Raw genomic sequence first — 25,957 nt, 5'->3', positions numbered from 1 at the left:
CATGTGTATGCCCGCCCAATCGTATGACTTTCTTTACTACGCTGCTATGGGCTCTAGCCCCAGTTCTTTTGTAGACCTAGCAACGCCCCTGGCTGTTGCTATGGGGTCCCTTGTAATCTGCCACTTGGTCTCCGCGGCCTTTGCCTCGGAAGCCTGTGCTTGCTAGTGCTAGTGCTTGATGTTGATTATTCAAAGCAGCAGTGTTCTGTTAGATTAGCAAACCTGTGAGATCAGCAGGCTTGCCGCTGCTTTTAAAATTCAACATAAAAACGGAGTTCTAAGTACTGTATTTCCCTATATAAGTTGAGTTTACTGTTAAAGCGGAGTTCCACCCAAAAATGGAACTTCCGCTTTTTGGATCCCCCCCCCCCCAGGTGTCACATTTGGCACCTTTAAGGGGGAGCAGATACCTGTCCAATACAGGTATTTTGCTCCCACTTCCGGGCATAGATACCCAAACCGTCCGCGGGTATCTACGCCACTTCCGGTGCCTTTTTCGCCCCCCCCCCCCACCCGCTGCCTTCTGGGAGACACACAGGTCCCAGAAGACAGCAGGGACCAGTGGGAACGCGCAGCAGGAGTGGCACATGCGCAGTAGGGTACCAGGAAGTTCAATTTCTGATTCCCGCACCAAAGATGGTGGCGGCAGCAGCACCCGAGAGCCGAGGGACAGATCGGCTTCGGGTGCCGACATCACGGGCGCCCTGGACAGGTAAGTGTCCTTATTTTTAAAAGTCAGCAGCTGCAGTATGTGTAGCTGCTGACTTAAAAAAAAAAAAAAAATGGGCGGAGCTCCGCTTTAAAAATAAGTGTCAAATGCAAAACTCCGGTGGGTGTAACAAGGTGTCCGCTTGCCGCCTCCTCACTGTTTTTCTACTTTGGAGGAGTGCGACGTGTAGCAAGATGGCGGCGACGGAACGTCACTTCAGTTACAAATTCTGACGGGTCACCGGTGTTCTGTCAAAAGAGCCAACTCATCAAAATCTCCAATTACGTCACTTCCGGTGACTCTCCAGCAGCAGCAATTGCAGATTTCGACGACTTGGCTGTTTTGACAGAACATCGGCAGCTTATACACCATGGTATATGACGACTTGGCTGTTTTGACAGAACACCAGCTAAGGAGTTACAAAGTTGACTCTGCCTCAGAGGCAGCCATGTTGTTGGCTAGTAGCGGGCAAACTAACAATGTTCTTTCATTATATAGTGTATCGTAGTGTATACGCTGCCGGTGTTCTCTGAAAACAGCCAAGTCGTTGAAATCTGCAATTACTGCTGCTGGAGAGCCAACGGAAGTGACGTAATTGGAGATTCTGACGAGTTGGCTCTTTTTGACAACACAGGGGGAGTGTAGCAATAGCTGTACTTCAGATGCTATGTAAAACTGTCAGTTGTAAATAAAAGAGATAAGTCCATAAGGTGGCACGCACCTCGTTGGACTTAAAGAGGAGGTCCAGCCCCCCCCCCCACGAAAAATTAAAAGTCAGCAGCTACAAATACTGCAGCTGCTGACTTTTAATATAAGGACACTTACCTGTCCAGGGAGCCCGCGGTGCCGTCAAAAACAGGCACCCTGTTCCTCCCCTCCCCCCCTGAAAGGTGCCATATGTGACACCGGAGGGGGCAGGGGGGACGGATAAGCGGAAGTTCCACTTTTGAGTGGAGCTCCACTTTAACTCGTAGTAAGCCAGTACATTTTATAAAGAAGCTTAATTCCTGGAGTTCAGCTTTAAGGCAGTTGAAAAATAATAACTGCCTCTACGACTTCTTTTATCGTTTTGCAAAGGTCTCCCATCCTCGGTCTCGGTGCGCCCGCTGTCTCTATGTGATCGCGAGGTTCTTCTTCTGGTTAGCAACTCCGTGCTTGTACATCTCCGGTATTCCGGCAAGTCGATGAAACCCCAGGTTGTCTCTTGTGTGTGCCTGGAGCTGGACCCGGAGGCTGCAGAACGTATCTCAGATGTCTGCCTGAGCCATGAAATCCTCTTCCTTCTGGATGGCCTTGGATTCATCTGTATCCTCCCTACGTGACTTATCGTTGTTTAGCCAGGCTGCTTCTACTTGGCTGTGTAAAATAAATGTCATTATTATTATTATTATTATTATTTATACAGGATTTATATAGCGCCACCAGTTTACACAGCGCTTTACAATATAAAAGGGAGACCATACAGTTATAATACAATAAAATACAAGAGGATTAAAAGGGCCCTGCTCAGAAGAGCTTACAATCTAATAGGGTGGGGCAGGTGGTACAAAAGGTTGTAACTGTGGGGAATGAGCTGTTGGAGGTGGTAGGAGATTAGTTGGAGACGTGATCGGCTTCCCTGAAGAGATGAGTTTTCGGGGATCGCCTGAAGGTAGCAAGAGTAGGGGATAGCCGGACAGGTGGAGGTAGCGAGTTCCAGAGGAGGGGAGAGGCTCTGGAGAAATCCTGGAGACGAGCATGGGAGGAGGAGACGAGAGAGCTTGAGAGTAGGAGGTCTTGAGAAGAGCGGAGATAACGATTTGGGTGATATTTGGAGACAAGATTGGTGATGTAGCTCGGGGCAGAGTTGTGAATGGCTTTGTATGTTGTGGTTAGTATTTTGAATTTAATTCGCTGGGTGATTGGGAGCCAGTGTAGGGATTGGAGGAGAGGGTTGGCCGACACTGAGTGGAGGTCAGTGTAGGGATTGGAGGAGAGGGTTGGCAGACACTGAGTGGAGGCCAGTGTAGGGATTGGAGGAGAGGCTTGGCGGACACTGAATGGAGACCAGTGTAGGGATTGGAGGAGAGGGTTGGCATACACTGAGTGGAGGTCAGTGTGGGGATTGGAGGAGAGGGTTGGCGGACACTGAATGGAGACCAGTGTAGGGATTGGAGGAGAGGGTTGGCAGACACTGAATGGAGACCAGTGTAGGGATTGGAGGAGAGGGTTGGCAGACACTGAATGGAGACCAGTGTAGGGATTGGAGGAGAAGGTTGGCAGACACTGAATGGAGACCAGTGTAGGGATTGGAGGAGAGGGTTGGCAGACACTGAATAGAGACCAGTGTAGGGATTGGAGGAGAAGGTTGGCAGACACTGAGTGGTGGTCAGTGTAGGGATTGGAGGAGAGGGTTGGCAGACACTGAATGGAGACCAGTGTAGGGATTGGAGGAGAGGGTTGGCAGACACTGAATGGAGACCAGTGTAAGGATTGGAGGAGAGGGTTGGCAGACACTGAGTGAAGGTCAGTGTAGGGATTGGAGGAGAGGGTTGGCAGACACTGAGTGGAGACCAGTGTAGGGATTGGAGGAGAGGGTTGGCAGACACTGAATGGAGACCAGTGTAGGGATTGGAGGAGAGGGTTGGCAGACACTGAATGGAGACCAGTGTAGGGATTGGAGGAGAGGGTTGGCAGACACTGAATGGAGACCAGTGTAAGGATTGGAGGAGAGGGTTGGCAGACACTGAGTGAAGGTCAGTGTAGGGATTGGAGGAGAGGGTTGGCAGACACTGAGTGGAGACCAGTGTAGGGATTGGAGGAGAGGGTTGGCAGACACTGAATGGAGACCAGTGTAGGGATTGGAGGAGAGGGTTGGCAGACACTGAATGAAGACCAGTGTAGGGATTGGAGGAGAGGGTTGGCAGACACTGAATGGAGACCAGTGTAGGGATTGGAGGAGAGGGTTGGCAGACACTGAATGGAGACCAGTGTAAGGATTGGAGGAGAGGGTTGGCAGACACTGAATGGAGACCAGTGTAGGGATTGGAGGAGAGGGTTGGCAGACACTGAGTGGAGGTCAGTGTAGGGATTGGAGGAGAGGGTTGGCAGACACTGAGTGGAGACCAGTGTAGGGATTGGAGCAGAGGGTTGGCAGACACTGAATGGAGACCAGTGTAGGGATTGGAGGAGAGGGTTGGCAGACACTGAATGGAGACCAGTGTAGGGATTGGAGGAGAGGGTTGGCAGACACTGAATGGAGACCAGTGTAGGGATTAGAGGAGAGGGTTGGCAGACACTGAATGGAGACCAGTGTAGGGATTGGAGGAGAGGGTTGGCAGACACTGAATGGAGACCAGTGTAGGGATTGGAGGAGAGGGTTGGCAGACACTGAGCGGTTGGTAAGGTGGATAAGTCTGACAGCTGCATTCATTAAAGACTGAAGAGGGGAGGAGCCTACGGAGAGGCAGGCCAATGAGAAGGGAGTTGCAATATTCAAGGTCGAGAGATAACAAGGGAGTGAATGAGGAGCTTGGTGGTTTTATTTGTTAAAAAGGGGCGAATTTAAACATTGTAATTTCCTTAACTCAGCGGTGCAGATGCATTCGACATTTTAGACGGGTCCCCAGCGATTGTTATGGAACTTCCTGAAAGGACGGACTCTGATGCGGCGCCACCACTCGACTGCATTCGTGTCAGTCCAAACCTGGATCTGTTGGTGGTCTCTTCCGGTTGCTCCCATTTCCTTCCCTTGAAGCTGAGTAAAAATTTTAGGTGAACCCCCTTTCTTCAGTGCATTAATGCCCTACTTGACTTTTTTTTTGGGGGGGGGGCGCTTCAAATGAATAAATCTCTATTTTTCTTACAGTGAGGATGCGACTCTCTGTCTACAGATGTGGCGCGGTCAGCGGCATTTGGACTCCTCCCTCGTGAATGATGCTGAGATGTATAATGGAGACGTACATAGACCTTCACTCGGACATTGCTTTCAGATGGACAGGTACCATATGGTTCATAAAGCCACTCTAGAGTTCGGTGAACGGTTCGGCTCAAGCATCAGTCTGGGCCGAACATTGGCTGCTCGCCCCATCCAGGGAACACCCAAATTTGCAGGGTGTTTGGCGGGTGCATTTTGCACCCTGATTGGGCAAAGCTTTGCCCAACCAGGGCACAGTATAAGCCAGTTGTTAAAGCGGAGTTCCGACTAAAACAAAAAAATTAAAAGTCAGCAGCTACAAATACTGCAGCTGCTGACTTTTAATAATCGGACACTTACCTGTCCCGGGGTCCAGCGATGCGGGGGAACGAAGCCCCGCTCGTCTCTCCCTCCTCTCTGCAGCACCGGCATTGTCAATGTGGGCACGCACTGCGCATGCCGCGCTGTGACTGTCCGGTCAATCATCTGCCCCAGGGTCCAGCGATGTGGGGGAACGAAGACCCGCTCGTCTCCCCCTCCTCTCTGCGGCGCCTGCATTGTCACTGTGGGCACGCACTGCACATGCCGCGCTGTGACTGGCCGAGAGGGAGGGGGGAGAGGTGAACTTACTTCCGGCGCCGTGGTGCCACGGGAGGAAGTGGGAGCTGGAACCCTCTAAAAAAGAGCGTTTCCACCCCCCTCCCTCAAAAAAAATGATATGCCAAATGTGGCATGTCAGGGGGTCACCTTCCCTTAAAGCGGAAGTTCAATTTTTGGGTGGAACTCCGCTTTAAGGAACAGGGCCGGGAAGCCGGCCGCGGTGTCCTTAACAACTGATGAGTCACCAGCTGTCAGAGAACTTCCCCGCTGACAGCTGAGTAAAAAAAATTGCCGGTAAGAAAAATAGCCTGGGGCCCCCCCCCCCCCCCCAGTGCATACCAGGCTCTTCGGGTCTGGTGCGGATTTTAAGGGGAACCCCACACCAAAATAAAAAATAAAAAAAATAGCGTGGGGTCCCCACCAAAAAAAAATCCATACTAGACTCTTATCTGGACATGCAGCCTGGAAGGTCAGGAAACGGGAGGGGGCCAACGAGTGCCCCCCGTGAGCCATACCAGGCCACATGCCCTCAACATCGGGGGGGGGGGTGCTTTGGGGCGGAGGGAGCCTTATATAGACAGGTTTGTGCTTTTCCACATCATGTCCAATCAACTGAATTGCCACAGTAAATGTACGTGGGGCGGTCCTTAACCACTAAGCCACCGCCCACCGTCATATGACGGCTGGACGAGGCTTCTGTTGTTCTGGGCGGACGTCATATGAGCCATATAAGCTCGGGACTCGGTGCGCGTGCCCGGGGGCCGCGATGTCCGCCGGGCCCCCTGCGATTGCCGGGTAACAGAGCAGGACCGTGGATCTGTGCATGTAAACACAGATCCACGTCCTGTCAGAGAGGAGAGGAGACCGATGGCGTGTCCCTTGTACATAGGGACAGCGATCGGTCACCTCCCCCAGTCAGTCCCCTCCCCCCACAGTTAGAATCACCTCCTTAGGTCATACATTAACCCCTCGAGCGCCCCCTAGTGTTAACCCCTTCCCTGCCAGTCACATTTACACAGTAATCAATGCAATTTTATAGCATTTATCGCTGTATAAATGTGAATGGTCCCAAAAATGTGTCAAAAGTGTCCGATGTGTCCGCCGCAATATCGCAGTCACAATAAAAATCGCAGATCGCCGCCATTACTAGTAAAAAATAAATAAATAATAAAAATGCTATAAATCTATCCCCTATTTTGTAGACGCTATAACTTTTGCGCAAACCAATCAATATACGCTTATCGCAATTTTTTTTTACCAAAAATATGTAGAAGAATACATAATGGCCTAAACTGAGGAAAAAATTTGTTAAAAAAAAAAAAAAAATTGGATATTTATTATAGCAAAAAGTAAAAAATATTGTGTTTTTTCAAAATTGTCCCTCTTCTTTTGTTTATAGCGCAAAAAGTAAAAACCGCACTGGTGATCAAATACCACCAAAAGAAAGCTCTATTTGTGGGGAAAAAAATGATAAAAATGTCATTAGGGTGCAGTGTAACATGACCGCGCAATTGTCATTCAAAGTGCGACAGTGCTGAAAACTGAAAAATGGCTTGGGCAGGAAGGGGGGGAAAGTGCCCTGTATTGAGGTGGTTAAAGGGGGTTCTAAACCCTCGTTTTTTTGTTTTTTTTAAATAACAAACATGTCATACTTCCCTCCACTGTGCAGTTTGTTTTGCACAGAGTGGCCCCGGTCCTCCTCTTCTGGGGTCCCTCAGCTGCGCTGGTGGCTCCTCCCCGCATCGAGTGTCCACGTTGGAGAAGTGCTCTCCTAAGGTGCCCCCCCCCCGTGCGGGCGCGCTCCCGAGTCCTGCATCTGTGTCCATTCACACAGAATGCAGGACTCGGCCCGCCCCCCGCGTCATTGGATTTTATTAACAGAAGCGGGAGCCAATGGCTGTGCTGCTATCAATCTATCCAATCAGGACACGAGACACCAGCTAGAGATGGTGTGCTCGTTCCCGGCCGGAAGATGACAGCGTTCAGGTAAGTAAAACAGGGGGCGGGCTGGGGGGCTGCAGCACTACAAAAGGCTTTTCACCCCAATGCTTCAGATCCGCGCTATAGCTGAATGACGGCTACAGCGCGGACCTGCTTTGCCGAGAGGGCGTCTATTGACGTCCTCCCATGCCCGAGCGGCCTGCGCGCCCCCTGCAGGGTACGCGCCGCATGCTCTGTAATCAGCAAGTCTATGAGACTCGCTGGATCACAGATTGGAGTAAGGGGTCGATCCCGACCCCTTACCACGTGATCAGCTGTCAGCCAATGACAGCTGATCACGTGATGTAAACAGAGCCAGTAATCGTCTATTTTCTTCTCCTCACGCTGACAGCGCTGACAGCGTGAGCAGAAAAAAGAACAGCCGATCACTGGCGGCCGTGAGAAGGAAATAAGTCCTGATCATGGAGAGCTGCTGCCAGCTCCTCAGTGCCCACTTGTGCCACCTGCCAGTGCCACCTAGCAGCCGCCTACCAGTGCCCACCAGCGCCACCTGTCGGTGCCCACAGTGCCACCTATCAGTGCCCACAATCAGTGCCTCATCAACAGTGCTGCACATCAGTGCCACCCTAGCAATGATCACTGTATTAGTGTCACTGGTTCCCACAAAGTGTCAGTCAGTGTCAGACTGTCCACCGCAATATTGTAGTCCCGCTATAATTTCTTGATCGCCGTCATTACTAGTATAAAAAACAAAACATAAATACAAATTCCAGTATAGTTCCCACATTATAGACGGTATAACTTTTTGCGCAAACCAATCAATATACGCTTATTGGGACTTTTTTTAACAAAAATATGTAGCAGAATACATATTGGCCTAAATTTTATGAAGAAATTAGATTTTTACTGTTTTTTTAATTGGATGTTTTATAGCAGAAAGTAAACATTTTTATAACAGAAACGAAGCAAAACGCTTTTTTTTTTTTTTTTCTTCCAAAATTGTCTTTTTTGTGTTTATAGCGCAAAAAATAAAAAGCGCAGTGGTGATCAAATACCACCAAAAGAAAGCTCTTTTTGTGGGGAAAAAAAAGCATAGAAATTTGTACAGTGTTGCATGACCGCGCAATTATCAGTTAAAGTGGTTGTTAAGCCACTCTAACCTGTATACACCATCAGCACTGCCTCCTGTTGTAGTGTCCCCCTTTGTGTGTGATTTATAAACATAAATTCTGCAAATACCTCATTTCACAGCCGAGATTGCGATCACATGACCGACCAGCTTTCTCCTTTCCTCCTCTGAGAGATGCAGTGGGCGGGGCTGAGATTCCCCTGCTGATGTCATTCTGGAGGGGAGGAGGAGAGAGCTGGCTGGTCATGTGATCGCAATCTCGGCTCTTAAATGAAGTATTTACAGCATTTATCTTTATAAATCATTCACAGAGGGGGACACTGCAATAGGAGGCAGTGCTGATGCAGGTTAGTGTTATGAGAGCAGCAGGAGGGGGGGGGGGGCAGGTCACACACAGACAGAGAGGGGAGGGGGGAGGAGGACACAGGAGCAGAGAGGAGAGCAGATAGCAGGCTGCTGATGACGGAGGTACGTAAACTGACCACGGTGTCTGGTCTCAGCAGCCATGATACACCGTGGTCAGTTTACAGAGGGGTGGGGAGAAACTGTCAGGATCAGCCAGGTTTTTTAGGTGTTACAGGGGGCCAAATGACACAGGACGAGCACTGTGTCATATAACATGCTTTAAAGGAGCAGGATCCATTTTTTTTGGGTTAACAAACGCTTTAACCGCTTGCTGACCAGCCGCCATCATTACACTGCGGCAGGTCGGCACGATCTCGCAAATCACCGTCATTGTACGTCGGCTCGCGCGATCGGGATAGCAGGCGTGCGCATGCGCCCGCTGCACTGCGGGGGGGGGTGCCGATGCTCCTGGCTGACGGTCGCGATGACCGCCGGCCACGAGCAATCATGGGCACGAGAGGCAGAACAGGATTGTGAGTTCCTAATAGCTAGGAACCACGATCTGTCACCCCCTCTAGTCAGTCCCCTCCCCCTACAGTTAGAAACACACACAGGGAACACAGTTAACCCCTTGATCGCCCCCCTAGTGTTAACCCCTTCCCTGGCAGTGACATTTTTACAGTAATCAGTGCATTTTTATAGCACTGATCGCTGTATAAATGCTAATGGTCCCAAAAATGTGTCAAAAGTGTCCGATGTGTCCGCCATAATATCGCAGATCACCGCCATTAATAGTAAAAAAAATAATAAAAATGCTATAAACCTATCCCCTATTTTGTAGACGCTATAACGTTTGCGCAAACCAATCAATATACACTTATTGCAATTTTTATTACCAAAATTATGTAGAAAAATACATCTCGGTGTAAACTGAGAAAAAATTAGCTTTTTTTACAAAAAAAAAAATGGGGATATTTATTATAGCAAAAAGTACAAAATATTGTGTTTTTTTTTTTTTTTCATAATTGTCGCTCTTTTTTTGTTTATAGCTCAAAAAATAAAAACCGCAGAGGTGATCGAATACCACCAAAAGAAAGATCTATTTGTGGGAAAAAAAGGACGTCAGTTTTGTTTTTGTGCAGGGCCACACGCCCGCGCAATTGTCAGTTAAAGCGACGCAGTGCCGTATCGCAAAAAGCGCTCTGGTGTTTGGCCAGCCAAATGGTCCGGGGCTTAAGTGGTTAAAGGAGCAGGATCACATTTCTTTTTTCTTTTTGGGTTAACAAACGCTTTGAAGTAACGCAGTGTCGTATAGCAAAGAATGGCCTGGTCATGAAGGTGGGGGGGTAAATCTTCTGGAGGATGAGTGGGTAATACAGAGAATGCATTAATGTAAAAAAAATAAAAAATGTAGACTTTAGAACCACTGTAAGTGATTATTGCAATATCTGTTTTCTGTAATTTTCTGTTTTCTGGGGGGGTTTTGCATACCTCCCAACTGTCCTTGATGTCGAGGGACTGTCCCTCTGTCCCTCTTTCCTCCTCATTTGTCCCTCATTTTGGTCTGATTTATATAATTGTATATAAAGTGCACTTTTTATCTTTCAAAAAGTGTTTCCCAGTGCTAAACCTTCCATCCAATTTCTAAATTGCTGCATTTGTACATTTTAAAAACCAATATAAAGGAATATTGGTGGTAAAAAAAAGCCCTTGTGGATTTAATTAACCTTTTTTTTGGGTTAATTCTCCTTTAAGGGGGTGTGGCAGGGGGCGTGTCCTATGCCTACATACGTTTGCTGGTAGGTGTCCCTCATTCCCATCTCAAAATGTTGGGAGGTGTGGTTTTCGGTGCACATTGCTGCCTTCTGATTACGTCTTTCTCTGTTGTCTTCTGTGTAGGTCATGGGATGCCATTCTGTCCTCACTTTCTAAGGAGACGAAGAGTTATTCAGCATTTCCCGTGTGCCCATCTACTCCGAGTCCGACAACCGGCACCATCTCTACTGATGCCCCTCTCACCTGTGCAGTTTTGGGAGCCGGCTGGGTGAAGATCTGTACAGACGGTATGAAGGATCCTGTAAGACTTCACAGCTGGTCCTTACCATCATCCAGTGCCTTGTTCAGCCTGTCGGATGTTGATGGATGCGCCACCTTGGCCCACTGGGACATGGAAACCCAGGTGGTTGATTACCATGCTCTGGGGAAAGCTTTATGTGTGGATGGTGCAGACAATGAGGCCTGTCTAATTATAACAGGTAGGTGATGAGAAAATATCAACTGTATAAGTTTTACATGCAATGTTACATAGTTACATAGTAGGTGAGGCTGAAAAAAGACACAAGTCCATCAAGTCCAACCTATGTGTGTGATTATGTGTCAGTATTACATTGTATATCCCTGTATGTTGCGGTCGTTCAGGTGTTTATCTAATAGTTTTTTGAAACTATCGATGCCCCCCGCTGAGACCACTGCCTGTGGAAGGGAATTCCACATCTTTGCCGCTCTTACAGTAAAGAACCCTCTACGTGGTTTAAGGTTAAATCTCTTTTCTTCCAATTTTAATGAGTGGCCACGTGTCTTGTTAAATTCCCTTTTGCGAAAAAGTTTTATCCCTATTGTGGGGTCACCAGTCCGGTATTTGTATATTGAAATCATATCCCCTCTCAAGTGTCTCTTCTCCAGAGAGAATAAGTTCAGAGCTCACAACCTTTCCTCATAACTAAGATCCTCCAGACCCTTTATTAGCTTTGTTGCCCTTCTTTGTACTCGCTCCATTTCCAGTACATCCTTCCTGAGGACTGGTGCCCAGAACTGGACAGCATACTCCAGGTGCGGCCGGACCAGAGTCTTGTAGAGCGGGAGAATTATCGTTTTATCTCTGGAGTTGATCCTTTTTTAATGCCAATATTCTGTTTGCTTTGTTAGCAGCAGCTTGGCATTGCTGAGCCTATCATCTACTAGGACCCCCAGGTCCTTTTCCATCCTAGATTCCCCCAGAGGTTCTCCCCCCAGTGTATAGATTGCATTCAGATTTTTGCCACCCAAATGCATTATTTTACATTTTTCTACATTGAACCTCATTTGCCATGTAGTTGCCCACCCCATTAATTTGTTCAGATCTACTTGCAAGGTGATATACATCTCGTGATTCAGCCTAAGACACAGGCATGATTTTTTAATTCCCTCCCCCACTCCTTTCTTCAGCAGCTCTGCAAGGATTGGCTGTTCCACACCTCAGCATGATTTGGCGTGCTGAAGTCATGTGGTTACTTTCCTGTCTTTTCACTGGATGTTAGAGATCATAGCAGAAGTTCAGTGTAAGAAATACACAGGAGAAAATGTATATTGACAAGGGGAGTGTAGAGGTGGGCAGGGAGTGTAGAGGTGGGCGGGGAGTCTACTGACATCACGACTCCACCCACCGAGCTCCAGACAACAGACCCCGCCCACAGAATCTGCATTTTTTCGGGTCTAATAACAGACAGAGGGGAGACATTTGACAGGTAAAGATACATGCAGGAGGCGTGTCTATCCTTATAGAGAACCCCTATGACAGTAGTTTAGAAAGGATGACATTGGGTTTACATCCACTTTAACTCTTTGTGGCAAGACTGAGCTCAAATGATAGGAAATCTTATACTCTACATTATGACATCAAAAAAAAAAAAAAATTGTGGTTTACATCCACTTTAAATTTAAATATTTCAAGAACAATTTTTTTTTTTTAACAATCAATCATTATTTATTGAAGCATTAAAGGACCCACCGAGTATGCAAACTTTACATAGTATAACGTTTGGGCGTTTTAAATATTAAATAATTCCAGCCTCCATGTTATGAGAATGATAACCACGGGGGGGGGGGGGGGGGGGGGGGGCAACGTGCAGATAATTACTGAATCCTGAATCCGTGTTGATGGGATCAATAGGACTGAAAAATTATCATTCAAGCTTTTATATTGGCTCAAAATCAAAGTCAAGTTTGCTGGGTATGAATATAGAGAAGCAGGATCCAGCCCTATTTTGGAAATCGCTCCCCAGGATTTTGGTTGTCCCAAATGGAAATCGTATAGAGACTGGCTTGCCTGCCAGGCCATGTTGTATTGAGATTGTAGAGGGAGAGGAGGGATAATACCCTCTCTCTCACATGCGGGATCCTCAGGGCAGTGTGTTTACATACGGGGGGGGCCCTGTGATTTCTAACAGCAGCCTTGACTCTGGCAGCAGCAGGAGCTATTGGCTGTGAGGGGGAAGTGGGGGGGGGGCAGGGCTAAGCCCCTCTATGTCCATAGACGCACACAACAGCTCAGGAGCGGCTTGCTATGGGGGCAGACGAGAAATCCTGGACAGCCGCACTCAAAAGTAATCTTCGATCTTTATTTAAGTATAATCATAAAAATACATGCCACATCATCACAAAGCAGGAAAGCTGACGCGTTTCACACTGTAGTCGGTGCGAAACGCGTCAGCTTTCCTGCTTTGTGATGCTGTGGCATGTATTTTTTTATGATTATACTTAAATAAAATCGAAGATTACTTTTGAGTGCGGCTGTCCAGGATTTCTCGTTTACCTCTCAATTACCAGCATTACCTGCACCTGTTACTTCCAGCATGGAGAAAATGTTTGTTCCTCACAGACCTCCTTCAGAGCTTTGATATTTTTCTCTCTTTGCTATGGGGGGGCACATGGAGAAGAGGAGGAGCCAAGATCGCCAGCGGGGGACTCCAGAAGATGGAGTTCGGGGCCGCTCTGTGCAAAACAATTGCACAGAGCAGGCGAGTATAACATGTTTATTATTTTAATAATAATAAAAAATAAGTTTTGTTAACTTTTTAGTAACTCTTGAAGAATTTAGCACTGTTTTATTTATCTGTCTCCTTTCCTCCCATCAGATCAGGGTCTGTCTCTTGTCTTGTTCGCTGTATCACAGAATGAGTTTCTCACCCGCTTAATGATTCATGGCAGCGCCAGCACTGCGGACACTTTGTGCTACCTGAACAACTGGGGGCGCTGCTCTGTTCCCATCCACACTTTAGAGGTAACAATGCCGCAGGTTTAAAGTGGTGTTCCGGTCGAAATGATACTTTTTAAATAAAAATACCCCTATAATACACAAGCTTAATGTATTCTACTAAGGTTAGTCTGTAAACTAAGGTCTGTTTTGTTAGTTTATAGCAGAAGTTTGTTATTTTATAAACTTACAGCAGGCCGCGGCCATCTTGAGTGTGGGCATCTGAAGCCAGACTGTATTTCTTCCTGGATCTCATCCTTGCAGATCTCGCACATGCTCAGTGCAGCACAAGCAGTGTAATAGGTTTCAGGTCAGGTTTCCATAGCAACGGCAGTGTCAGAGGAAGTTGCCGCCCCCTCCCAGAAGGCATTGCAAACAGGAAATGATGCGATGGGCCGCGGCCAGGGAGGAGGAAGTGAAAAATGAATACAGCAGATATACAGTAGGTGCTGAGAAAAAAAATAAAAATATATCCAATTCGTTTACAGTGCACAGTTTAGTGAGGGATGCTGAAGAGTTGTAAAAGTGGGTGGAACTCCACTTTAACCTATTTTTCACCCTCTCCTGTCCTCCTTCACTGGAAAGTTGTTTTAAAATTTAAGGCTTTGCTTTTTTTTTTTTTACAGGCCGGCTTAGAGAACCGACAGTTGGATACAGTTGATTTTTTCCTGAAGAGCAAAGAAAGCATCCTGACTCCTCTGACCGGTGAAGATGGCCGTGTGCAGTCAGATCAATACCTCCATAGTAAGGCTGTGGAACGACAGATTCAGAGTTTGTTCTTGCTGCGCCCCCAGCTTTGTCCTCTAAGCCCATCTCGTTCTTTCTCACCTAGATGTGCAGGAACTTGTCCCGGCTCTGGACCTCCTTTACTCGTACATTCAAGGCACAGACCAGGATCCTCAGAGCAAACACTTCTCAGAGCATCTGCTGCAGCTAACCCTCCGCTTCCTCAATGGCCAGGTTGGGACACTCTGCGATCTTCTGGTTGGTACGTTATATGGCCAATGTATTTACTAATGTTAGAGATTCATTTCTGTGTTGTAAAAAATAAAAACATAAAAGCCATAAAAATACAACAAGATTAACCGCTTCAGCCCTGGAAGATTTTACCCCCCTTCCTTATCCAAAGCACCTATTGCGACGTTGCACCAAAACAAAATTGACGTCCTTTATTTCCCACAAATAGAGCTTTCTTTTGGTGGTATTTGATCACCTCTGCGGTTTTTACTTTTTGCGATATAAACAAAAAAAAGAGCGACATATTTGAAAAAAAAAAGCAATATTTTTTTTACTTTTTGCTATAATAAACATCCCCCAAAAATATATAAAAAAAAACAAATTTTTTTCCTCAGTTTAGGCCGATATGTATTCTACATATTTTTGGTAAAAAAAAATCGCAATAAGCGTATATTGATTGGTTTGCGCAAAAGTTATAGCATCTACAAAATAGGGATAAATTCATGGCATTTTTATTATTCATTTTTTTTTATTAGTAATGGCGGCGATCTGGCAAAGAAAAAGGGAGAGAAAGAATAAGAGAAAGAAAAAGAAAGACGGCTAGAGAGAGGGATGGGGAAAAAAAACAAGAACTTAGGATAGAGAGAGATAAAACGGAAAGAAAGGGGAACAAAAGAGAGAGCGGGACATCCTATGTACCATCCTATGTACAAATGTACAATAAGGGGTTTTAATACTGTACGAGTGGAAGGGACTCAGGGAGCTCTAAATGTCCATGGGTTAAGGGCATAAATTACTTGTCTTGCCTTGGGAGCTGACAACCCACGCTAAGAAAATAATTTTACTGTTAGGGGTCCCCACAACTTGGGAAATGTTATCAAGGGGTCAAGGCACTAGAGTGGTTGAGAACCCCTGGTCTATAACTTTCAAATGCATATATGTACATGTCTTTATAATTATTTTGTCTACATGTGTGATGATATTTTGTCTACATGTGTGATGATTTCATCTCGCCACTCCTTTACTCAGAGCCAGACCCCGGCCTGGAAAAGTGTGTGGAAATTCTTAGTGGATACATCAACAAGCTCCGATCTTTCATGAGGAGGTTCCACCAGCAGCCATTTCCTGTAAAGGCCCAACATGCTGAGAGAGGAAACGGAGCGTGGGAGACCATGTCTGTGGAGGTACGCTGGGCATGAGACAATCATGGCCTTAGCTCTTCTCTTGTGTCAGTTATCCTTCTCATGTCTAATCAGTAGTTATTTATTGTGTATTGACATGCCTGATTCCACATCCACTGGTTCCTCTTAATTCATTATTGCTCCCCTATTTTTTTAGAATATAATTTCTGATGCCATCCTATCAAACTGTATTCCTGAGGCTCAGTCATTCCTACGTGCAAACGGTCATCATTCTTTCAACCTCCCATGGATGAAGCGGGAAGGCCTGAAGATGGTGTTCAAGTGCCTAATGGAGAATCGGGTGATGGAGGCCTGCCAACTCCTGCAGAACATGGTCAGTAATAGGCAATTATATCCATTACTTGTGCATTATATAAATGTGTATATATATATATATATATATATATATATACACATACAGTCATATGAAAAACTAAGTACACCCAATGCATTTTTTCAAGGTAGTTGAACAGGAAACTGCTAATAAAGCCTACCTTAGTATGTACTATAAGAAAGCTAATTATGTTACTGTGGAGAGAAAGTAAGTCATGTTCATGACTTAAGAGGGGATTGTAATAGAATGTATAAACAACTGACTGCATCTTAGATTCTCTTCCATTTTACCTAAAGTAGAAGTGAACTTTTCGTGTGTATGAGTTTTGCCATAATCAGCTTAAAAGTTTGCAGAAACCATTGCAAGATGTTTGTGGGTTTTCTTGCATGAACTTCCTGTTTCAAAATCCTTCCACAAAGTTTCAATGGCACTCAAATCTGGGTTTTGACCATGGCAGTTCATTACCCTCTGTTTATTCATTCTGAGACGTACCTTGGTGGATTTGCTTGTGTGCTTCAGATCATTATCATGTTCAACGTCAACTTTTGGACAGATGGCCTTGCATCCTCAAAAAGCACCACATGATATGATGCAGAATGTATAATTAGCTTGGTGACTACAAGCTGCCCAGGTCCTGAAATAATCAAAACAACCCAAAACCATAAGATTTCCTCCACAATTCACAGTTTTTATGAGCTTCTTCTCCTGTAATACTGTCTTTGGTTGGCAGGAAAACATGTATGCTGTGACCAAAGATCTCTATCTTTGAGGGTTTTTTGACAAAAAACTTTGATCAGTCTTCACCACATTGTTCTATAAGGCTTGGTCTTCACCTATTTGTTCAAAGGCAAACTGCAATCTTTGTTCTGATGCTCTTTTTTGGGCAGTGATGCTTTTTCTTAACACTCCCCTCATGCAGGTTGATTAGGTGCAATCTCAACTGTTGCAAGAATTACATGAACACCCCACAATAAAATTTTGGGTTGCTTGCAGTCCCCGTAGTTAGCACCAAACAGTCAGCTCTTTGGTTGAATTTGCTGGCCCGTGCTGGACAAATTAACAGATGTTTGACATCTACCTCACATGTATATTATATTCCTTACAGTAGAATGGTTGATTTGCGATGTTTTGGTGATCTTTTTAAATCCCTTACCAGGCTCATAGACGACAACAACTTTCTTTCTGAAGGCCTTGGGGAACTCTGTTGATCTTGGCATGATGACACCACACACATCAATAGCAAAGAGAACACCAGACCCTAGATATCTGAGGTTTACTCAGTTCACATCTGCCCACTGTACATTTTCACCGAACACAGCAGAGTGCGGCTCCTGGTACCCGGCCCCTCACATGACTGCTATGCGATCACAATGTAAACACAACTGTTATGCATGGGTTTCATTAATAACAGCTGTGTTTAAAATTGTGATGCTGTGATTGGCCCTCAGATATCACATGGTATCTGGGCCAATTACAGCAAACAATAGTAATCACAGCTGTTATGAATGTAACCCATTCACAACATTTCAAAACATTGCTGTTACAATAATCATCACTGAGAATTACAGACCAGTTAGTCTAACATCAATAGTATGCAAGCTCTTGGAGGGGATGATAAGGGACTATATACAAGATTTTAGTAATGAGAACAGTATCATTAGCAGTAATCAGCATGGATTCATGAAGAATCATTCTTGCCAAACCAATCTACTAACCTTCTATGAGGAGGTGAGTTGCCATCTAGATAAAGGAAGGCCCGTAGACGTGGTGTATCTGGATTTTGCAAAAGCATTTGACACAGTTCCCCATAAACGTTTACTGTACAAAATAAGGTCCGTTGGCATGGAGCATAGGGTGAGTACATGGATTGAAAACTGGCTACAAGGGCGAGTTCAGAGGGTGGTGATAAATGGGGAGTACTCAGAATGGTCAGGGGTGGGTAGTGGGGTCCCCCAGGGTTGTGTGCTGGGACCAATCCTATTTACTTTGTTCATAAACGACCTTTGCGGAGGATACTAAGCTAAGCAGGGCAATAACTTCTCCGCAGGATGTGGAAACCTTGCAAAAAGACCTGAACAAATTAATGGGGTGGGCGACTACATGGCAAATGAGGTTCAATGTAGAAAAATGTAAAATAATGCATTTGGGTGGCAAAATTCTGAATGCAATCTATAGACTGGGGGGAGAACCTCTGGGGGAATCTAGGATGGAGAAGCACCTGTGGGTCCTAGTAGATGATAGGCTCAGCAATGCCAAGCTGCTGCTAACAAAGCAAACAGAATATTGGCATTAAAAAAGGGATCAACTCCAGAGATAAAACGATAATTCTCCCGCTCTACAAGACTCTGGTCCGGCCACACCTGGAGTATGCTGTCCAGTTCTGGGCACCAGTCCTCAGGAAGGACGTACTGGAAATGGAGCGAGTACAAAGAAGGGCAACAAAGCTAATAAAGGGTCTGGAGGACATTGGTTATGAGGAAAGGTTGCGAGCACTGAACTTATTCTCTCTGGAGAAGAGACGCTTGAGAGGGGATATGATTTCAATTTACAAATACCGTACTGGTGACCCCACAATAGGGAGAAAACTTTTTCATGGAAGGGAGTTTAACAAGACACGTGGCCATTCACTAAAATTAGAAGAAAGGAGGTTTAACCTTAAACTTCATAGAGGGTTCTTTACTGTAAGAGCGGCAAGGATGTGGAATTCCCTTCCACAGGCGGTGGTCTCAGCGGGGAGCATCGATAGTTTCAAAAAACTATTAGATAAGCACCTGAACGACCGCAACATACAGGGATATACAATGTAATACTGACACATAATCACACACATAGGTTGGACTTGATGGACTTTTGTCTTTTTTCAACCTCACCTACTATGTAACAGCAATCAAAGTGTAAAAAATAAAAATTCCTGATCACCCCCTAGAGTAGTACAGTGTCACTATGGGGACAATAAAAGTACAGTGTCACTATGGGGACAATAAAAGTACAGTGTCACTATGGGGACAATAAAAGTACAGTGTCACTATGGGGACAATAAAAGTACAGTGTCACTATGGGGACAATAAAAGTACAGTGTCACTATGGGGACACTAAACTACTTTGATGAAAGTATTTAAAACAAAAAAGGAAAAAAAAGAAAAACTATGTTTAGAAAAATAAAGAAAAGTTAAAAAAAAAACAAAACAATTTATTAAAAAATATATATATATTTTTTTCAACATACTGTCACCAGTCAGCGTCCCTAATCACCGCCTCACCAGTCATATGAAGATGCTGTACTGCACTGGTGACACTATGTAAAGAAAGAATTGTGGAAAAAAACAATTATTTCATTTCTTTATTTTCCAAAAAATTGTGACAAAAAATGAAAAAAACTTCAAAAAAAGCTCGCCATGCCTCTTACTAACCACCTCAGACTGTCTACTTTCAAAAAAGGGGTCATTTGGGGGGTATTTTTTACTGTCCTGACATTTTAAGTGCCTCAAGAATTGAGACAGGCCGTCAGTACATCAGGATTGATCAAATATATATTCCATAGTTTTTTGACTCTATAACTTTTACACAGACTAAATAATATACACTTATTGGGTTTTTTTTTAACGAAAGACATGTAGCAGAGTATATTTTGGCCTAAATTTATAAAGAAATCTGATTTTATTGAATGTGTTTTATAACGGAAAGTAAAAAATCGAATTTTTGGTTTTGTTTTCTAAATTTTCGGTCTTTTTTGTTTATCGATTAAAAAAAAAAAAAAAAAAACCCACTGGTGATCGAATACCACTGAAATAAAGCTCTACTTGTGTGAAAAAAATGATACAAATTTTGTTTGGAGCGGTACATGACCGCGCAATTGCTAATTAACCACTTGCCGACCGCTGCACGCCAATATACGTCGGCACAATGGCAGCGGTGGACAAATGGGTGTACCTGTACGTCCCTTTAATTGGCGGGTCTAGCGGGCGCGCCGCGTACAGCGTGACCGTGCCTGCGGGACCCACGGACTCGGTGTCCCGGCGATCGTGTCACGGAGCCTCAGAACGGGGTGATGTCTATGTAAACAAGGCATTTCCCCGTTCTGCCTAGTGACATGACAGCGATCTACTACTCCCTGTCATCGGGAACGGTGATCGTTGTCATGTGAGTAGTATCCCCCCCCCCCCCACAGTTAGAATCACTCCCTAGGACACACTTAACCCCTTGATCGCCCCCTTGTGTTTAACCCCTTCCCTGCCAGTGTTATTTACACAGTAATCAGTGCATTTTTATAGCGCTGATCGCTGTATAAATGACAGTGGTCCCAAATTAGTGTCCGATGTGTCCGCCGCAATGTCGCAGACACGATAAAAATCGCAGATCGCCGCCATTGCTAATACAAAAAAAATTGTAATAAAAATGCCATAAAACTATCCCCTATTTTGTAGAAGCTATAACTTTCGCGCAAAAAAACAATCAATATACACTTATTGTAATTTTTTTTTTTTTTTTTACCAAGAATATGTAGAAGAATACATATCGGCCTAAACTGAGGAAAAAATGTTTTTTTTTAGATATTTTGTGAGATATTTATTATAGTAAAAAATACTGCTTTTTTTTTTCAAAATTGTCGCTCCTTTTTTGTTTATAGCGCAAAAAATAAAAAACGCAGAGGCGATCAAATAGCACCAAAAGAAAGCTCTATTTGTGGGGAAAAAAAGACGTAATTATTGTTTGGGTGCAACGTCACACGGCCGCGCAATTGTCAGGTAAAGCCACGCAGTGCCGAATCACAAGAAGTGCTCTGGTCAGGAAGGGGGGTAAAATCCTTCCGAAGGTCAAGTGATTAAATAATTCCGGTTCCACCTGCATACTCTCTAAGAAATGTTCCAATCATTGGCACCTGATTGGGAACACCAGAAACGCTGTTTGATGGATTTTTTCCCATTTGGCTGATCTGCATTTTTGCTCATTTAGATTTTGAAGATAAATACACAATGTCATTGTTATGTGCCGTTTGTTCAAGTGTATCATCTTCATCTGTAAGGACTGTTTGAATCAAGATCTACTGTTTACCTTCTCATATCCACTCACCGGACACTTTATTAGGTCCCCCTTGCTAGTAGCGGGTTGGACCCCCTTTTGCCTTCATTCTTGGTGGAATAGATACAACAAGGTGTTGGAAACGTTCCTCAGAGATTTTGGTCCATAGTGACATGATAATATCACGCAGTTGCTGCAGATTTGTCAGCTGCACATCCATGATGCCAATCTCCCGTTCCACCACATCCCAAAGGTGCTCTATTGGGTGAGGTGTGGTGAGTGTGGAGGCCATTGGAGGACAGGGACCTCATTGTCCAGTGGTGAGATGATTGGAGCTTTGTGACATGGTGCATTATCCTGCTGGACGGAGCCATCAGAAGATGGGGACACTGTAGTCATAAAGGGATGGACATGGTCAGCAACAATACTCAGGTAGGCCGTGGTGATTAAACCATGATCAATTGGTACTAAGGGGTCCAAAGTGTGCCAAGAAAATACCCCCCCACACCATTACACCCCCACCACCAGCCTGAACCGGTGATATCCCACCCCCCACACCATTACACCCCCACCACCAGCCTGAACCAGTGATACCCCATCCCCCACACCATTACACCCCCACCACCAGCCTGAACCGGTGATATCCCATCCCCCACACCATTACACCCCCACCACCAGCCTGAACCGGTGATACCCCATCCCCCACACCATTACACCCCCACCACCAGCCTGAACTGGTGATATCCCATCCCCCACACCATTACACCCCCACCACCAGCCTGAACTGGTGATATCCCATCCCCCACACCATTACTCCCCCCCACCACCAGCCTGAACCGGTGATACCCCATCCCCCACACCATTACACCCCCACCACCAGCCTGAACTGGTGATATCCCATCCCCCACACCATTACACCCCCCACCACCAGCCTGAACTGGTGATATCCCATCCCCCACACCATTACACCCCCACCACCAGCCTGAACCGGTGATACCCCATCCCCCACACCATTACACCCCCACCACCAGCCTGAACCGGTGATATCCCATCCCCCACACCATTACTCCCCCCCACCACCAGCCTGAACCGGTGATACCCCATCCCCCACACCATTACACCCCCACCACCAGCCTGAACAGGTGATATCCCATCCCCCACACCATTACACCCCCACCACCAGCCTGAACCGGTGATATCCCATCCCCCACACCATTACACCCCCACCACCAGCCTGAACCGGTGATATCCCATCCCCCACACCATTACACCCCCACCACCAGCCTGAACCGGTGATACCCCATCCCCCACACCATTACACCCCCACCACCAGCCTGAACCAGGGATATCCCATCCCCCCACACCATTACACCCCCACCACCAGCCTGAACCGGTGATATCCCATCCCCCACACCATTACACCCCCACCACCAGCCTGAACCAGGGATATCCCATCCCCCCACACCATTACACCCCCACCACCAGCCTGAACCGGTGATACCCCATCCCCCACACCATTACACCCCCACCACCAGCCTGAACCGGTGATACCCCATCCCCCACACCATTACACCCCCACCACCAGCCTGAACCGGTGATATCCCATCCCCCACACCATTACACCCCCACCACCAGCCTGAACCGGTGATATCCCATCCCCCACACCATTAAACCCCCACCACCAGCCTGAACCGGTGATATCCCATCCCCCACACCATTACACCCCCACCACCAGCCTGAACTGGTGATACCCCATCCCCCACACCATTACACCCCCACCACCAGCCTGAACCGGTGATACCCCATCCCCCACACCATTACACCCCCACCACCAGCCTGAACCGGTGATACAAGGCAGGATGGATCCATGCGCCAAATTCTGACCCCGCCACCTGAATGTCGCAGCTCAAATCCAGACTCATCAGACCAGGCAACGTTTTTCCAATCTTCTATTGTCCAATTTTGGTGATCCTGTGCCAATTGTAGCCTCAGTTTCCTGTAATTAGCTGACAGGAGTGACACCCGGTGTGGTCTTCTGCTGCTGTAGCCTGTCTGCTTCAAGGTTGGATGTGTTGTATGTTCAGAGATGGTTGTGACGGGAGTCACTTTTGGGCACAGGGTGACTGAGAAAATATATCTTAGCTTATTTAAAATGGGACAGTAATATTTATCCACAATATCTCCCAGGATATATGTAAAGACTATTCTTGGTCTGTTTGATTCTGAACTCAACATGTTAGTTGAGAGAGCTGATCACATTGGCCCCTAGAACTGGGTAGGAGCCGGACAGTCTACTCATACTATAGTTTGTTGCCTACTAGGCTGAGGAAGGGGGGAGATCACTATCACTATACTAATGTGTGAGGCTCGGTGACAACAAATCTGACCTGTAGTGAAATCCTGATTAATCATAACAATGCTCAGGAGGGCAAGCAGTCACATCGGCTGCTTTAAGGGATTAGTTAAGTAGTTCATGTTAATTCTGTTTCTGGTTACAGGTGTATTGTTAGAGTAATATGAGCAGGAGGGGGGACCTCCTCTTCTACTGTATAGAAGACTGTATTCTGGTTCTAATAAAAGAGTCTGATTCCTGTTTGACCCTCCGTACAGAGCCTCGTCTCGTAGTTGGGGGGAAGAATTATTCGTATGGGTTTCTTGTTCGGCTGATTGGAGGGTTCGGTAGCTGCCTTTGTGTTCGGAAATGGAATGTCCTAAACAGCTTTAACCCCTTTCATACTTGGGGTGTCATTACAATGGTATTCTGCATACCTTGGATAAAACGAGATTTGTCTGCCCATTCTCCTCTGACATCAACAAGGCATTTTCCTCCACACAACTGCCGCTCACTGGATATTTTCTCTTTTTCCCACCATTCTCTGTAAACCTGAGAGATGGTTGTGTGTGAAAATTCCAGAAATACTCAGACCGGCCCGTCTGCCACCAACAACCGTGCCATGTTCAACGTCACTTCAATCCCCTTTCTTCCCCATTCTGATGCTCAGTTTGAACTTCAGCAAGTCATCTTCACCACATCTAGATGTCTAAATACATTGAGTTGCTGCCAAGTGATTGTCTGATTAGCAATTTGTGTTATCAAGCAATTGAACAGGTGTACCTAATAAAGTGACCGGTGAGTGTAGCATCCCCAGCACATTATTATTATTATTATTATTATACAGGATTTATATAGCGCCAACAGTTTGCGCTTTACAACTTGAGGGCAAACAGTACAAATACAATACACTTTAATACAGGAGGAATCAGAGGGCCCTGCTCCTTAGAGCTTACAATCTTATACTACATACCTCCTCCTCTGCTGTTCACGTAGTTGCTCCTATCAAAACAGATGCGCTGTCTCTTTAAATCATCACTTAAAGTGCTAGAGAGTGCTCAATGCATGTGAAATATCAAAAGAACAAAAAACGAAATATTTTACCACGTTCAAAGTCACTCAAATCCCCCTTTCTTCCCCATTCTGATGCTCGGTTTGAACTTCAGCAAAGTCGTCTTCACCAAATCTAGATACCTAAATGCATTGAGTTGCTGCCTTGTGATTGGCTGATTAGCAATTTGTGTTACCGAGCAATTGAACAGGTGTACCTAATAAAGCGGCCGGTGAGCGTTTGTTGAAAAGGTCAACAACGCCCACGGGTGTACTTACTTTTTCTCACGACTATATATGCGTGTTCTATGGCCACAGGTGTGCATTAGATAATATCTGTGTTCTCTCCCTCATTGTAGACATTGATTTCTCTTCCAGGGATATTCCGTGTGGGACGAGCTGCGCCGTGTCTGTATGTACACCTCTAACCTTGCCGTTCGGGACCTGCTGGTGGGTCATTTTTTTGGATTTTCTTGTGAACTTTTCTTCTTCCTCACCACTGTCTGACCTTCATCTGTTCCTGTTTTGTAGGTAAACCTGCTGCAGCAAAAAGGACTCTTTTCGGAAGAGGAGCAAGAAAGGATCCGTACCGTGTACCAGATAGAGAAGCTGTGCAATGCTGTGCCGATTCCTGCAGGAGAAAGCCGGACTTATCCCACGTAATGTTATTTATTATTTCTCTCTGCTGTGCAAAGATGTGATGGGGGGGAAAAAAACCAAAGCTGATATCTGTGACTTTTATTGCAGACCTCCCTGGAAAACCGGCGACCTAACTCCGGCAGAACAGGCGCTGCAGAATGCATTAAGCTCCGTAAAAGATGAACCGATCGTTCTGCTTCTACAGTGGGCCCAGGACTGGGACTCAGAGACTCAAGAATCAATCTTATTGCCCTGGAGGATCAATGAAGGTGAGTAGGCTATATCATTAACAGTGGGGGGAAAATAATGATTTGATCCACTGCTTGCCCACTTACAAAGAAATGAAGGGTCTACTATTTTTATCATAGGTGTATTTTATATGATAGAGACAGAAGATCAACCAAAAGTCCCCAAAAAAAACCCAAATGCTATAAATTAAGTTGCAGTTCAGTGAGTAAAATAAGTATTTGATCCCCAAGCAAAACACGACTTAGTAGTTGGTGGAGAAACCCTTGTTGGCCACCACAGAGGTCAGACGTTTCTTGTAGGTGGTGATCAGGTTTGCACACATCTCAGGAGGGATTTTGGTCCACTCTTCTTTACAGATCTTCACTAAATACTTAAAGGTTTCTCGGCTGTCTCTTGGCATCTCGAAGTTTCATCTCCCTCCATGAATTTTCTATAGGATTAAGGTCTGGAGACTGACTAGGCCACTCCATGACCTTTATGTGCTTCTTCTTGAGCCTCTCCTTTGTTGCCTTGGCGGTATGTTTTGGGTCATTGTCATGCTGGAAGACCCATCCACGACCCATCTT

At 45.8% G+C, this 25,957-nt stretch overlaps 1 protein-coding gene across 1 annotated transcript in view; it reads left to right on the top strand.

Moving 5' to 3' along the window:
* SPG11 (SPG11 vesicle trafficking associated, spatacsin) overlaps window positions 1–25,957 on the top strand; it is a 123,978-nt gene that overhangs the window by 6,050 nt on the left and 91,971 nt on the right. Inside the window, 12 exon segments of the mRNA XM_073618255.1 lie at window positions 1,787–2,014; window positions 4,288–4,462; window positions 4,557–4,688; window positions 10,519–10,874; window positions 13,512–13,657; window positions 14,257–14,374; window positions 14,463–14,618; window positions 15,617–15,771; window positions 15,926–16,102; window positions 24,882–24,953; window positions 25,035–25,162; window positions 25,251–25,411. Coding sequence (XP_073474356.1) covers window positions 1,787–2,014; window positions 4,288–4,462; window positions 4,557–4,688; window positions 10,519–10,874; window positions 13,512–13,657; window positions 14,257–14,374; window positions 14,463–14,618; window positions 15,617–15,771; window positions 15,926–16,102; window positions 24,882–24,953; window positions 25,035–25,162; window positions 25,251–25,411 — 2,004 coding nt within the window.

The sequence above is a fragment of the Aquarana catesbeiana genome, linkage group LG03, assembly GCF_042186555.1.
Source record: "Aquarana catesbeiana isolate 2022-GZ linkage group LG03, ASM4218655v1, whole genome shotgun sequence".
Classification (NCBI taxonomy): Eukaryota; Metazoa; Chordata; class Amphibia; order Anura; family Ranidae; genus Aquarana; species Aquarana catesbeiana.
The sequence above is the reverse complement of the archived record's forward strand: the minus strand, read 5'-3'. Positions and strand labels throughout refer to the sequence as shown.